The sequence below is a fragment of the Trachemys scripta genome, chromosome 11, assembly GCF_013100865.1.
Source record: "Trachemys scripta elegans isolate TJP31775 chromosome 11, CAS_Tse_1.0, whole genome shotgun sequence".
NCBI classification, from domain to species: domain Eukaryota; kingdom Metazoa; phylum Chordata; order Testudines; family Emydidae; genus Trachemys; species Trachemys scripta.
The window spans coordinates 75,641,412-75,657,682 of NC_048308.1; the positions used below are offsets into that span (position 1 = coordinate 75,641,412).

Consider the following 16,271-nt stretch of genomic DNA (forward strand, 5'->3'; position numbering starts at 1 on the left):
TTTTTGGGTCTTTTGCTTATATAGGCTCCTATTACCCCCCCACCCCGGTCCCGATTTTTAACACTTGCTGTCTGGTCACCCTAAACTAGGTATTCTGATACTACAGTGAGGTGGAAGGCATGCCCCCTCAACTGCAGAGATGCAGCTAGGGAGAGATGATCCAGAACCCTGCCCAAGGGAGGGAGTAACCTGGGAAGTTTTAACAGGATTCAAACAGTACAGCTTGGCCAAGCAATAACTAAGATGTGGTCAGAGGGAGGCCATGATGTTCAGTCTGGAAAACAGGTGACTAAGAGGCAGGGCTGCCGACTTTCTAATGGCACAAAACCGAACACCCTAGCCCCGCCCATTCCCCCGAGGCCCTGAACCCACTCACTACATTTCCCCCTCCCTTGGTGGCTCGCTCTCCCCCACCCTCACTCACTTTTACTGGGCTGGGGCAGGGGGTTAGGCTGTAGGAGGGGGTGAGGGCTCTGGGGTGAGGGCTCTGGGGTGAGGGGTTCAGGGTGTGTGAGGGGGCTCTGGGCTGGGGCAGGAGGTTGGGGTGCAGGGGGGGAGGGCTCTAGGGTGCAGGAAGGGGCTGGGGGTGGGGGGGGGGCTAAGGGGGGGGGGTTGGGGCGCGGGGGGGGGCTCCAGGTTGGGGGGGGCTCAGGGCTGGGGTTGGGGTTTGGGGTTGGAGTGCGGGCTTACCGCGGGTGGCTCCCAGTCAGCGGCACAGTGGGGCTAAGGCAGACTGCCTGCCTGTCCTGGGGCTCCATGCTGTGGTCCAGAAGTGGCCAGCAGGTCCGGCTCCTAGGCGGGGAGGGGGGCAGGAGGCTCCGCGGTACGCGCTGCTGTCACCTGCAGGTGCTGCCCCCCCCCCAGCTCCCATTGGTTGGGAACCAGCCAATGGGAGTGCAGAGCCAGTGCTCAGGCAGCACGTGGAGCCCCGTGCCCCCCCCCCCCCGCCTAGGAGCTGGACCTGCTGGCCACTTCTGGGGACAGGTAGGGACTAGCCTGTTTTAGCCCCCCAGCACCGCCGATCAGGCTTTTAATGGCCCGGTCAGCAGTGCTGACCGGAGCCGCCGGGTTCCTTTTTTGACCAGGTAGTCCGGTCGAAAACCAGATACCTGGTCACCCTACTAAGAGGGGATATGATAGAGGTCCATGAAATCATGAATGGTGTGGAGAACGTGAATAAGGAAGTTTTTACCCCTTCACATAACACAAGAACTAGGGGTCACACAATTAAACACCTAGGCAGCAGGTTTAAAACAAACAAAAGGAAGTATTTCTTCACACAACACATAGACAGCTAGATAAGTTCCTGGGGGATAGGTCTGTCAATGGCTATTAGCCAAGATGGGCAGGGATGCAACCCCATGCTCTGGGTGTCCCTAAGCCTGAATGCCAGTGTGACACGCTGTACCTTGGGGGAACACCTAGCACCCCCATGTTCATCCTTATAATATTATTGTGTGGTATCCGATGCAAAGTTTGTCATGTCGGGTGTCTACGGAAGGCTCATGATGCACTGAGCAGTGTTGTTATACTAATGTTATAGGTTGTAATTTCATGTATATAGTTATGAGGCTGAAAATGTGTCCTCATGGCTTAAAACAAGCTCAGGCAAAACTCTCCAGGAGCAGAGGGGCAGTTCACATCTCATCAGGGCATGTATGGGACAAACCCAGCCCAGCCTCACAGGAACAAATGACACTGGCCTAGGCAGCAACAAAGGATCTGTTGGACTCTTGAGTGACTCAGACCCCTTCCTTTGGTCAGTTTGGGACTGCAATGAGGTAATGCTCACCTGACCCTGAAGGGGGGGGAGGGCAAAGCCAAGAGGGAAGAAAGAACATGATAAAAGGGAGAGACATTTGCCATGCTCTTCCTCTCTTCCACCTCCATCTACAGGCACCACCACCAAGCGACTGAAGCGCTGATCAAAGGGGAAAGCCTGGCTGAAGGGTAACCAGCCAGCCTGTGGTGAGAAGCATCTAAGTTTGTAAGGGCATTGAAAGTGTTAAGATCAGCTTAGAATGTGTTTTGCTTTTATTTCATTTGAACAAATCTGACTTCTTGTGCTTTGACTTATAATCACTTAAAATCGATCTCTTGTAGTTAATAAATCTGTTTGTTTATTCTACCTGAAGCAGTGCGTTTGGTTTGAAGCATGTCAGAGACTCCCCTTGGGATAACAAGCCTGGTACATATCAATTTCTTTGTTAAATTGATGAACTCATATAAGCTTGCAGCGTCCAGTGGGCATAACTGGATACTGTAAGACGGAGGTTCACAGAGTTGTGTCAGGGACCGGAGATAATGGCTAGTGTCATTTGGTTGCACAATCCAAGCAGCGACTGGCCAAAAGTGCTCACTCACGTAGCTGGGAGCAGCTGACATAGCAGAGGCTGTGTGTGAACAGCCCAGGAGTGGGGGTTCTCACGGCAGAGCAGGGTAAGGCTGGCTCCCAGAGTCGAGGATTGGAGTGACCGAGCAGATAACCAGTTCGGATAACACCAGGGGAACAGGGGAACATCACAGCCAGAAGCTGGGAGTGGATGACAGGGGATGGATCACTTGATGTTACCTGTTCTATTCATTCCCTAGGAAACACCTGGCACTGGCCACTGTCAGAAGACAGGATACTGAGCTAGGTGGACCGTTGAGCTGACCCAGTGTGTCACCCCCAGGGAAGGAGAGCGATTGTTTAGAGTGGACCAGGGAGATGTAACTGGAAGGAACGGGGAAATGAGGGAGTGTTCTGGGCAGGTGCTGCGGAGCCATAAGAGATGTTGCCCCAGAGCATCTGCGCAGCAACACGTTGGTGTACGTTCCATGCAATGTTCCCCAAGGGCCTGGCTGCTCCCAATGTCAGTCTGGTACAGGGAGACTGACATTATCGTTCTGAGCTGCAGATTGGTGGCTACAGCTAGTTGGCACATTTTGCCTTGTCTAGATAAATTGCACCAGCATAATCAAATCCGTGTAGTTCATGGGGTGCAGATATCATCCTTGTTACAGTCCTGCTGCCCTGGGGCAGGGTGGGATTGCACCACTCTAGTGACACTCAGTGAGGAGGTGGGACCAGGGTGCCTGAGTGAATCTCTGTTGCAGATGGGGGGGCGGTGCTGGTACCTGAGTGAGTCCCTGTTTGGGGGGTGGGGGTCGGTGCCATGCTGTGTGAATCCCTGTATGGGAGTGAGTGCAGTGCGGGTGCATGAGTTAATCCTTGTTGCGGGGTTGAGGGGGGGAGGCCTGGTACTTGAGTGAATCCCTGTGACGGGGGGGAGCAGGGTGCCGATGCTTGAATGAATCCCTGTTGTGGGGGGGCGGTGCCTGAGTGAATCCCTGTGGGGAAAGGGGGTGCCATGCGGGTGCCTGAGTGAATACCTATTGTGGGGGGGGGGCAGTGCCGGAGAGAATCCCTGTGGGGGGGTGTGTCAGTGCCTGAGTGAATCCTGGGGGTGGGGGTGGCAGAGCCTGAGTGAATCCCCATTGAAGTTGGCTCCATTGGCTGAGGGGCGGCTCCTTGTGAATAATCTTTCCCCTCTCTACCAGCTTGGGGATGGTTTCCTGGGAGCTGCCCAGGACCCTCCTTGCTGGGAAATTAAGAACTCCATCAGGCAGTTCCCTTCCTTCCTCTCCATCAATGGGAGCAGGTGGGGCCGTGCCTGACGTCAGCCTGTGAAAGCCTCTTCAGCCACCCTAATCTCATTCCTCTGGAGCGAGGACACATCTGATGTGAACACGATCCTGTCTCTGAGGAATCAGTGCTAATTCCTTCAAAAGGCCCCAGGGCCCCAGAGCAGCCTACCCGCCCCAGAACAACAGCAGCGCCTGTGCAATATCAATCCATCATCCTTACATTGCAGAGAAAGGGAATGGCTCGTTAGGGATGGGGGTGGGGCAGGCGAGGACAGAGGAAGCAGTGAAGGGTGAGGAATAGGCAGGGGCAGGCAGAGGCCAGGAGTCCAGCTGGTCTGGGGTGCAGGCTGGGGCAGGAGGCAACTACCAACATTTCAAGGAAAGAAAGGCCATTGGCTGGAAAAGACAGGCCCAGACTGATTTTGTTAAGAGCTCCCAGTGTACACTGCACAGACCCCCTTGCATGGGTGGCAGCATCGGCTTAATGCTCAGCACGTTAGCTCTTGATTGGATGCATCAGGCGCCCCCCGGGACAGGCAGGAGGTCACCCTAAGCCAGGGGCAGGCAGTAGGTGGACCACGGCCAAAGCCGGACCGCCAGACGCTTTCGAACGCACCCCAAAATCTTTTTATTTACTTATTGTCATTGTTGGCTTTTTATTATTATTTTCTCTGAAGTCTGGACCTTGACCGTACCTTGACCAAGAAATTTGGACCTTGGCAAAAAAAATTGACTACCCCAGCTAATCGAAGTACAGTCAGGGCCTACTAGGCCCAGAGCTGAGGTCCTGTGGACTGTGGGGTGGGTCTCTTCTGACCTTTGACCTTGGGAATGTGGGAGGAGAAGAGCTGTAGCTAGAAACATCCTCATACCCAAGCACTAGATGGACTGAACCCTGGAAATGAAAGGCAGCCCCAGTGCATCATTCCCTGCTGCAGTGCTTCGTGCCTGAGGTCAGGACAGACTGAACACAGGGCCTGGTATGTGACTCCTGTGTCAGTGTCTCTGGTGTCTGGGCATGTGTCCCTCTGCACCCCTGTGTGCATGATTCCTCCACGCGTGTGCGTGAGCCTGTGTCTGGCTGCAGTCACTTCCTGCCAGCCTCTGGCTGCAGAGTTGCTCTTTGCATGTGCTGTATGTTCCCCTGGGGTGGGCAGAGACAAGCTGCATTGGTGGCAGACCCTTCTCAGGAAGTCCCCTGGCTCCTGCATCAGGGAAGGTCGTTCCTGGGCTGTCTCTGCTCTCTGAAAGCAGAGATTTTGTGCCCATGATAAGGCAGGAAGCCGGGCTGGATTTATGTTGCAGCCAGAGAGATGTAATGCAGACACACACATCTCCTCCTCCTCTGCCTCCCAGTGCCCCAGGCGGCATCTCCTTGTGTGATGCATCCTCCCCTCCCCCACGGCTGGCTCACCCCAGTGACATCATCCCACAGATTAGAGGGCAATCTCACTTCAGAGAGGCAGGAAATAGGAGCCCACTCTGCCCTTTGAAGTGCTGATCAGGTCAGTGACCAGGGACCTCCTGGCTTCTCCTCTCAGGCTGGGGGCTGGCCCCTGCTCACAGGAATGGATCGCTTCCCTCAATGTCAAAGAGGAGCTGCTGCTGCTGCTAGTGTGGCAAATTTTACAAGACAGTAATTCCCAGCACAGCCTAGAGCCAGCCCGAAGCAGGCAAGCGATGTGCAAGTTCCTCACAATGCCCCTCAATCCTGACCTGCAGCCCTCCCCGCCGGCTATTCCCCTCCTGAGTGCGGGCAATGGATCAAGGGCAGGTGGGCTGCAGAACTGAAGTGTCACAATGAGAGATCCTGCGGTGCAGACACTAATCCTCCTGCAGTGGGAGTGCCCAGGCTGGCCTCGCTCCCAGCCACTCTCCTTCCCTGCCTTGTGCCAGCCCCGTGGCAGAGGAAAATGGGGTTGTCTCATTTCCAGGAGGAATTCCTGCCCCTGCTTGTCCCTGCCAGTCTCACTCACTGACATTTGCTGCTTGTTAAAGCCTCACAGCAGGAAACTGACTCACTCTGCTGCCTCTGCCTCTCCTGGCTGTGGGGAGGGCTCCACAGCCTGGAGCAGGGAAGATTCCCAGACTTGACTTAAAGGTACATGCAGCAGCCTGCGGGCCCCACGGTTCAATCTCTTTTCAGCCTTTCTCAGTGACTGACCCACATCCCTTTCACACCTGAGTTGTGTCCTCCCTTTGCCAGGTTCCTTCCTTTGACTCTGATCCTGAGGAATGACATTGGGACCCTCTGGACACCATTAAATTAGGCTTGAATAAAGACTGGGAGCGGATGGGTCATTACACAAAGTAAAACTATTTCCTCATGCTTATTTTTTCCCCTACTATTACTCACACCTTCTTGTCAAATGTTGGAAATGGGCCATCCTGATTATCACTACAAAAGGCTTTTTTTTCTCCTGCTGATAACAGCCCACCTTAATTGATCACTCTCGTTAGAGTGGGTATGGCAACACCCATTTTTTCATGTTCTCCGTGTACATATATATATATCTTCCTACTGTATTTTCCACTGCATGCATCCGATGAAGTGGGTTTTAGCCCACGAGAGCTTATGCTCAAATACATTTGTTAGTCTCTAAGGTGCCACAAGGATCCTTGTTCTTTTTGCTGATACAGACTAACACGGCTGCTACTCTGAAATCTGTCTCATGGCTTGTTCTCATCCTGGGCTGGCTGCCACAGGGACAGCTCAGATGCTCTTTCAGTTTAATACTCTTCTGGCACCGCAAGCTGTACATGTACTGCCAAAGAGTCATGAAGAGACCCTCCTGCCCAGATCTGCCCAAGCAGCGCTTACAGTCAGTGCACCCCACCCTTTGTCCTGCCTCTTTGAGGTGCCTGGACGAATCAGGGAAAAGCTTGGGAAATGCTGCTCTAGAGAGGTTGGGGTGTCCAATGGAGCACTAGGTACCATGGAGCAGACACACACAGTGTTTCACTCTCTAGTGTTGGCTTTGTGTTTAAACCATTTGCAGTAGCTGGTGGTGGCAATGCATTTGTCATGCAATTCTGACTGCTTCACCCCGGCTCTGCCCACTAACCCATCTAGGCCAGGACTGCTTCTCACGTTCCAGACCTCAGGACAGGCACTTGCCATTTTGTTTTTAAAAACTTGCCACAAATTTGTTTCTACCCTCCTCCCACTCCTGCCCCAACTCCATTGACCTGCAGCCGAACACTGGCAATATTCAGTTCTGGACAAGTGACTGGTTTGAGATCAAGAATCTCTAAAATTGTCAGGTTAGAAACAGGTGCTTCATCCAATGGTAGAGGGGCTGCTAATCCTTCCTTTCCAGTGGGATGCAGCACTTGTCTTTAGCTCTGGTCCAACATAAATTACTGGCCCTAACAATCTTGATGTTTAAACTATCTCTGTTTAGCTTAATAGATTTTAAGGCCAGAAGGGACCATTATGATCACCTTAGTCTGACCTCCCACAGAACACAGGCCATATGACTTCAGGTAATGGACAATCACCACATGCGCTGATAAATTGCTCAAATGGTTAACTATCCTCACTGTTAAAAAATGTGTGCCTTATATTTAGTCTGAATTTGTCTGACTTCAGTTCCTAGCCACTGGATCTTATTTCTTTGTCTAATAGATTAAAGATCCCGCTCCTATCCGAAATCTCCTCCTGATGTAGGTATTTACAGACTGAGTCACCTCTTAATCTTCTCATAGATAAACTTTAGCTTCTTTAGTCTCTCACTAGAAGGCAAGTTTTCAAGACCTTGAATCCTTCTGATAGCTTTTTTTTTTAACCCATTCCCATTTTTAAACATCCTTGTTAGAGTGTGGACACCAGAACTCAGTATCCCAGTATCGGTCTCATTAATGCTATATACAGAGATAACACCTCCCTGCTCTTACTCGATATTCCCCTGCTTATAGATTCAAGGATTGCATTTGCTTTCTTAGCTGTAGCATTGCACTGTAAGAGGAAGTTCAATTGGTTATTTACCCCGATAAGTCCTTTCCTGTACCACTGCTTTCCATCTGGTAAGTGTGACTTATGTTCTTTGTTCCTAGATGTATGACCTTGCGTTTGGCTATATTAAAATGTGTTCAAATGAGCCCACTACCCACCTGACCAAGTGATCCAGAAGCATTTCTCAAATATCTCTTTGGTAAAGCACTTGGTGGGTGTGGTGTGCAAGATCCAGGTGTCCCGTGGCCCTGGAGCATAATATGGCCACCGATATTCATGCCTTTAAAAGCTTGTAGTCTCTTTCTAAAGCTGTGTGTGATGTAGGGCGAGGAGTTGGTGTGGGTGAGGGAAGGGGATGGTGTTTATCGCTGAGCAGCAGGATACAGGTGTGGACAGGGAAGAGATGGAAGGAGCAAGACAGGAGTAGTAGATGAGCATCCTTGTCTGCATAGCCATTATCAGTATCCTCCTCTCACACCCCTCCCCCATCCAATTCCTCTCTCCTTCTCTAGTTCCTTTATTGGCCCCAGAAGGTTGTTATTTCACTAAAGCCATTTGTCAATTCTTAAAGCCTAATTTAAATGAGTAAATATAGTGAAACAAAATCTCTGTGAATCAAACTAGAAATCGTTGGCACCCAGCTCTGTGCAGGAGTCCTGTGTGTGTAGGAAAAGTGTGTATCAAGTGCCAATGCCTCTGTGTGTTTGTCCATATGCTTGTGTCTGCACAGGCTGCATTAGTATTAGGTGTTGATTGTGGGGCAGTGCCCAGAGGCATGGAACAGGAGTGGGCCCCATTATGCTGGGTGCTGCCCAGACAGAGACAGAACCTTCCTTGCCGAGCTTGCAGTCTAAGGGGCACTATGTGTGTGTGTGCGTGTGTGTGGGGGGGGTGTATGCGTGTCTCTAGGTTTCCAGATGGCTCCAGTGCAGCATTCTCCCCCCAAGATGCACCCATCACTCACATTGGTGCTGGAACAATTTGTGTGTGTGTGTGTGGGGGTGAGGGGGATGCTGAGAGCCACTGAACCAAACTGTGACCCCTGGATATAATGGAAACCACTTCAAGCCAGGGGGTGCGGCAGCACCCCCTGTTCCAGCACCTATGATCACTCATTTGCCTCCAGGCCATGTTCCCTGCCCCCCCTGCCGGAGAAGTGTGTGTGGGGGGGGAGACGAGACTCACTGTCCTGCCGGCTGGGAGCGGCGCTCCCTGGCCCAGCGTTTCCAAGCCCGCCTGGGGCTTGTGCCCCCACCGCCGGGGCTTTGCCCAGCTTTGGGGCTCGGCTCCCAGGACCCCTGGTTGTAGCAGGTGCCGCTCGAGCCCAGCCCTGGCCCAGCTCCCGTGCCTGCGCCCCGGCGAGCCCGCAGGCAGAGCTTAGGGGATTGGGGGCCGGGCCGAGCTCCGGCTCGCGGGTGGGGGTGGGGGGGAGCAGGGGGCTCGGTGCCCGGCGCTGCTCTGGGCAGGGAGGTGCCGCCCGACGCGCTCGGTCCCAATGAGGCGGCGCGGGGCGGAGCCAGCCGGGGGCTGCTGAGTGCGGGTCCCGCGGGCGGCTCAGACCCGGCGCGCGTGGGCTGGGGCCGCTTCCCGCGTGACACCTCGGGGCCTGACGCGGGACTGGGCCTCTGCTCGGCCGCCGGGGCGCTGCGCAATCCACGGGCACGTGCTGCGCAATCCACGGACACGCGCTGCGCCTCACGCGGACACGCGCTGCGCAATCCACGGGCACGTGCTGTATAATCCACGGACACGCGCTGCGCCTCACGCGGACACGCGCTGCGCAATCCACGGGCACGTGCTGTGCAATCCACGGACACGCGCTGCGCAATCCACGGACACGCGCTGCGCCTCACGCGGACACGCGCTGCCAGCCCGCCCGCCCGCCGCGAGCCGAGGATGGGGCCGTGAGCTCCAGACAGCAGCTGCCCGTGGCCGCCCCGCTCCGGCTCCGAGGCTTCCAGCCTTTCCTGCCCCTGGGCTGCGCCCGGACGGAACCCGGCTCCGGGGACCAGGCGGGAGAGCTGCAAATGGAAAACTTCTTCCGAGAGGTAGGAAGCGCCGAGTTTCGGGGGGGTCTGAGGGGCAGCGGGGCCATGCTTATGGGGTGCGGGGAAACCTGGCCCCACACCGGCCTCCCCCCAACTGGGGAAGAGAAGCCACCCCCCAGGGGCCGAGGCTGAGCTCCCTCGCTCCCCTCTCGCTGCAGCGGGGCAATCTCCCCTCGGAGTTGCCAGGTCCTGCCCAGACCCCCGAGCTCTTGCTGCAGCGCGTGGGCAGCCGCAGCCCCGAATAACCGGTTCCAGCCCCTCCTGCAGCATCAAACTCCCCTCAGCCCGGCTCTGCTGCATCGTGCAGCGCTGGGAAGGGCTTGGAGAAGCGCCTCGGAGCCGGTTAGGGGCTGGGCGGATTCCACAGCTGAGGGGCGGCTGCAAAAACCAGCCTAAGACTTGCTGCAAAGCGTGTGTGAGTGTTGGGAGGGTAAAGTCCCGGTCCAGACTCCAGTGAGAAACGACAGCCTCCTGCGCCCACTGCCCCAGAACGAGAACCAAGAGGTCTTGCAGACTCAGGGCCAGTAAATGCAGAACTAACCAGAGGAAACACTCAGTTTCCCCGTGATGTGGAGCCAGCCAAGAGATTTGCTGTATAGCCACCAGAGTCATGTTCTGGGGATGGGAATCCTTTGCCTGGAGTTTCTTTGGGGCTGGGAAAGTATCTTACTGTGTGTGTCAGTTCAGGAGTCTGATCGTGGTCATCAGTAAGGCTAAGAGGCTCTGGTTTGCAGTGCGGCAGTGCCAGCAGACTGCTGGGAAGCCACGGGGGGAGGCACGGCTTCTGCCCAAAGGGCCACTGAGCCCTGGAGCTATATGATAGAGGCCTATAAAAACATGACTGGTGTGGAGCAAGTAAATAAGGAACTGTTATTTACCCCTTTACATAACATAAGAGCTAGGGGTCACCCAATGAAATTAATAGGCAGCAGGGTTAAAACAAACAAAAAGAAGTTCTTCTTCACATGAGTCTCACAGCCTATGGAACTCTTTGCCAGGGGATGTTGTGAAGGCCAAAACTATAACAGGGTTCAAATAAGAACTAGATGAGTTCATGGAGGACAGGTCAATCAATGGCTATTAGCCAAGATGGGCAGGGAGGCAACCCCAGGGAGGCTCTGAGTGTCCTTAGCCTCTGACTGCCAGATGCTGGGACTGGATGACAGGGGATGGATCACTTGATAAACTGCTCTGCTCTGTCCCTTTGGAGCACCTGCTGCAGTTGGAGACAGGCTGCTGGGCTGGACGGACCATTGGTCTGACCGTTTCTGTGTTCATTATCTAAACGACCAACTAGTGGAGGCTCTAGGTCACAATTTTGACAGGTCTCAGTAACACCGCCACTCCCCGTGGCATCATGTGAGTATGCTCAGTGGCCTGCCATGACTGCTGGGCTGAATGGTGTAGTGTGGGCATCCTCCAGCAGTCTTGGTGTGTCTAGGGCAATGTGCATCCACGCTGCAAAGTGTGGGGCACTGTAGCAGCTGCCCAGCATAGATCCTTCACTGGGGGAAAAGGGTCAGAGCCCACGGTGATGTTAGCAGCTGTGGAGGGTGTGGGTTACCGGGAGGGTGAGAGTGGGGTGGGTGCTATGTGCCTGTTGATAACAGCACCATCGGCAATTGCAGTATTTGCAATCGAGATGGGGAGTCAGACCTCCTGCCTTAGAGTGTCAGCTTAGCCCCTCAGGATCTAGGGAGAAGTCATCCAATGGGAAGCATGGCACATTTGGCCAGATGCATTGTGGGAGTCTTGCCTTCCTCTGAAGCATTTGGTGTTAGTTGCTGGTGGATGCAGGACATGGGCTTGATGGTCTTGCCCAGTGTATCTGACCCTCCATGCCCTGTGCCCTGGCAGAGCAGTCCAGAGCCGCAAAGTGTATGTTTGTAACAATAGCACCGTGGCAGGTAACTGTTCCCCACACTTAATGGGAGGTTCTGGGGGTTGTGGTTCACACCCAGCATGGAGCAGCTCGTGGAGTTTGCTACCCCTTCCCCCACCCTGTCTCTGTGCCCTGCCCCTTGTTTGAAGGAATAGCCCACAGTGCAGGTGCCCTTGCTGGGTGGATCTGGGGTCTCACTTTTAATTTGGAATGCGCAGATGCTGAGAGGGGAAGTGAAGGGATTTGGGTTTTGTTTGTGGGTGGGAGGGGCTGTTTGGGTCTTTCCCCTCAGGTGACAGTCTAGTGAGGCCTGCAGAAGCCCTGTAGGCAGCAATAGGTGCTGGGGGAACTGCTGAGAGAGGCTGAGCTCCAAATGCATTTAGTTCTCCTAGTTCAGGGTGAAGGAGCTCATTGGGAGAGAGGGATTCGCTGTGTCAGAGCCGTGGGTACCCAGGGACTGCTAGCATGTCTGTTTACTCCCCCTAAGGGAGCTCTGGCAGCCCAGGCTTCCTCCTGCCTCTGTTTGGCCCTGTATGTTCGTGTTGCAGCTCTGCTGTCTGCACGTGGCACAGGCCCGAAGCTGAGTCTTGACACTGTGTGGGAGTGTGCAGCACAGTGGCGCCTGTCTGTGATTCCCCTGCCCCTCCACAGTGCTATTGCCCAGTCACCTTCGTGCCAGCAGATGGCTCGGACTCCCGCGTTATCACACTCACACCCACTAGACAGGCACACCAGTCCTTTACTCCCTTGTCACAGCTCTCTTCATTGGGCCTCTCAAATGCTTTGCGAACCCCTAATGAGCCTGGCAGCCCCTGCAAAGCAAGGCTTCCCCATAGTCCAATAGGAAATCGAGGCCTGTGTGTAAGGGTGCCTAGCTACTGCAGTGACTGGCACCCTAGAGACCTAGACCCTCCCTAAGTTTTTTCTCTCTCTTTCTCTCCCCCTTTGGCCAGTGAATCTGCATTTTGAGCCTAGACCAAGGACTTCCTTTGGTGAAGGATGTTCGGTGTTTGCAAGTGGCTCCCTCCCCTTCCTGATCACTGGAGATGGCACCAGATGTCTGCATTGCTTGGGCATGGCAGCCTCCATCCAGTGAAGGGAGCATATAGCTGAACTCTGTCAGCCTCCTGCTAGGGGTCTCCGCCTCTGAGTGAGCTGATCTTCAGTTCGGTTCTCCGGGATTCATACTGGAAGTTTCCCACCCTGCATTGGTTTCCAGGCCATTAAACCCTGTGTCTGCTTGCTGGGTCCCTCCCTCGCACTAGGTAAAGTGGGAACCACTGGTCCTGCCAGACTTGAGGGAGTTCTCCGTTGACAGTGGTTAGACGGAGCAGCTGAGTTAACGGGCTTAGTCCTGTCCCCTCTCCCACTTCGCTGTCTTTATCAGAACAGATGTTTTCCCAGATTCCTGGTGGGGGCCTCTGCCCCCAGGGTCTCTCTGCAGAGCACATGGCCAGGGGCTGCTGCATCCATTAGCTGATTAACCTAATGCTACTGGGAGCCTGTAGTGTCTGCATCTAATTAGATGGAACTCACTATCTGCGGTGGGGGCTCCTTGATCAAAGCCTCTTTTCCACCCCCTCGGCTGCTGGGAAATTCCTACCCTCTCAACAGCAGGACCAGCCACCGAGGAGCTTGACACGCTGACTGGGGAAGAGGCTAAATGGAATTGGGAGGTTGAAGCGGGGAATCCCAGCATCCTCTAAATGTGTGTCTCTGTCAGCTCTTCGCCTCCCAGCTGGACCCAGCCAGTCAGCATCTGCCTAACCTGGCCTGTCTCAGTATGTATGTGACCCCAAGTAGACAGAGCCATTTGCTGCGTACATGGGCTTGGGAACATGGTTGTGAAAATGCCTGAGCCTCGGCTATGCTACAGCTTCCCCCATTGCAGCTGCAGGGAATTGTGATGAAAGATCCTAGTGGAGACAAGGTGAAGGAGGTTAGGGAACGAGGGCAAACTTGTCTCTTAGACAAGGGCCAGACTCTGACCTGCACTCACAGGAAACACGCTCTGTGTGTGTGAATGTGGCTTGTACCCTTCCCCACAGACCAGAACAGCTGGAGCTCTGCGCTCTGGCAACTCTGCTGTCTTCACCCACTCCTCTGATGTGCTGGGCATTGTGTGGGGGGCTGGGTTGGAGTCCGGTGCTGCACTGCACTGGGATTTTCACAGGGGGCAACTCCACCCCATTTATGCTGCAGGAGGGGTGGAATCTATCCCAGGGAATTGATCTATAGAGCCTTGCAAATCTGTAGGTATCCGCTTTATAGTTGTAGATATCTGCAGAATCGGCTGTGGATATTCACGAATGCAGGTATCCATGGACCATGTTTGCAGATCGGATGCGGATACAAATTTTATATCTAGAGCCCTGCAAATCTGCGGATATCCAGTTTATATCCATGGACCATGTTTGCGGATCGCAGATCAGATGTGGGTATAAATTTTGTGTCCACAGGGCTCTATTGATCTGAGGAGGTACGGGGATGGTCACCTCTCACATTGGATAACTTAAAGCCCCGTGTCCTTGCTGGTCTCCAAGGCATTCAGCGTAAACACCATGTGATAAGCACAGGGCAATGCAACATTCCAGAGAGGAAGAACCAGCTGGATCCTTTGTAAACTGATCCCAAAGATTATGGGCTAGGGCCTCCACCATGATAAGGTTAGGGGGAGGGATAGCCCAGGGGTTTGCGCATTGGCCTGCTAAACCCAGGGTTGTGAGTTCAATCCTTGAGGGGGCCACTTAGGGATCTGGGGCAAAAATCAGTACTTAGTCCTGCTAGTGAAGGCAGGGGGCTGGACTCGATGACCTTTCAAGGTTCCTTCCAGTTCTAGGAGATAAGATATCTCCATTAATTTATTTATTTATATTTATTTTTAAGGTGGTTTCCTCTGCCCCAGTGGTGCAAAGCAGCCTTACATAGAGTAGGTCTAGCTGGCCAGCTGGGAATTACTTATGGTGAGAAACCACTGGGTGGTGCAGAGATAGTGTAGCCAGCTCTTCATCATGCCTCTTACTGCCTCCTGGGATAGGGAGCCATGGAGGGAGAGGTGGACAGACTGCACTGCGCTCTGGACAGACTGCACTGCGCTCTGGACAGACTGCACTGCGCTCTGGTGATCCCTGGCTCCTGTGATGGCCCTTTGGAGGCCTACTGCAGATGGTTGTAATGTAGAGCTACCTGGAAGCTACCTTAATTTAGAGCAGGGGTAGGCAACCTATGGCATGCGTGCCGAAGGCAGCACGCGAGCTGATTTTCAGTGGCACTCACACTGCCCAGGTCCTGGCCACTGGTCAGGGGGGCTCTGCATTTTAATTTAATTTTAAATGAAGCTTCTTAAATATTTTAAAAACCTTATTTACTTTACATACAACAATAGTTTAGTTATATATTATAGACTTCTAGAAAGAGACCTTCTAAAAACGTTAAAATGTATTACTATCACGCGAAACCTTAAATCAGAGTGAATAAATGAAGACTCGGCACACCACTTCTGAAAGGTTGCCGACCCCTGATTTAGAGCAAGGGCCAAATCACCCCCCAGTGTTTCTGGGGGATCAGGAGAGCAGAGAACTGGTGCACGGCTGCCTTTGCCGCTTCCTCCCCCCAGTCATATGCCAAGCACAGGTCAGCCAGACCCAGGGTTTAGGATCTGTACATTAGTGGCATAATGTGGCTACAGAGAGGAGCTGAAATGGTGTCTTCACTTTGCTGCCTTCCTGCACGGCTGCTGCAGTGTGCTCCATGCCCAGACTGTGAGGGGGAGGGGCTCAGGCGGACCAGCACTGCAGGGAGTGGTGATGGACTCTGCTTTCTCTGCGTGTCTGGCATGTGGGCCGGATGTGGGTGAGACCCAGAGGATGTGACTCGTTCTCTGACTCCCCTGGAGGAGCAGGAATGTCAGGGCTGGGGTTAAAGGAGACCCTGTGCCCTTCCCTCTTCTGTTCTTTGCAGTCAGGTGATGGCCGCTGAGTTAGTCCCAGGGTCAGTCTGTACTGATGAGCAGCATCTGTTGCAGTCACTGACATGTTCCTCTTAGGGCTTTTCTGCACAGAAACATTCAGGAAAGTTAAGACGAATAAATTAAAGGTGTGAATTTAAATTGCATTTAACCTAGGGTGACCAGAGAGCAAGTGTGAAAAATCGGGACGGGGAATGGGGGGTAATAGGAACCTATATAAGAAAAAGACCCCAAAATCAGGACTGTCCCTATAAAATCGGGACATCTGGTCACCCTAATTTAACCCCTGTGTGGATGCTTCCGTTCAGAAGTCATGTGGCCTTAGCTCACTGGAAGGAGGATTAAACTACAGTGCACTAAGGCACTGTTTCGTAGTGGCTAGAACCTTGGCCTGAGATGCTGGGACCTAGACTCTGTTCCCAGCTCTGCCACTGGCCTGCTGGATGATCTTGGGTAAATCACTTTAACCTCCTAGTGCCTCCGTTTCCCTATCTGTAAAATAAGGACAATGACACTGACTTTCTGTGTGAAGCACCTGGAGAGCTGTTGATGAAGAACGCTGCACAGGAGCCAGGTGGTGTTATTTCTGAATGAGAGTGTGGGTTAAACCCACACAGGCTTAATGCACTTTACCTTAGGCGTGTTAATGTCACACCTTTAGTGGATTTGTCTGAACTTTCCGGACTATCCCCATGTAGACAAGCTCTTTGTATTCATGCGGCTGCTGGTAGGCTGGGACGTGTCAGCGTTTTAGGGGCATCTCTCCTTGTCCCCTTAAAGCAAGAGAGT

At 53.6% G+C, this 16,271-nt stretch overlaps 1 protein-coding gene across 1 annotated transcript in view; it reads left to right on the plus strand.

The window, feature by feature from the left end:
* Positions 1–9,492: 9,492 nt before the first annotated feature.
* LOC117884761 (unconventional myosin-X-like) overlaps positions 9,493–16,271 on the plus strand; it is a 257,754-nt gene continuing 250,975 nt past the window's right edge. The window contains exon 1 of the mRNA XM_034785520.1: positions 9,493–9,633. Coding sequence (XP_034641411.1) covers positions 9,613–9,633 — 21 coding nt within the window. The 5' untranslated portion in view covers positions 9,493–9,612. The remainder of the gene's footprint in view (positions 9,634–16,271) is intronic.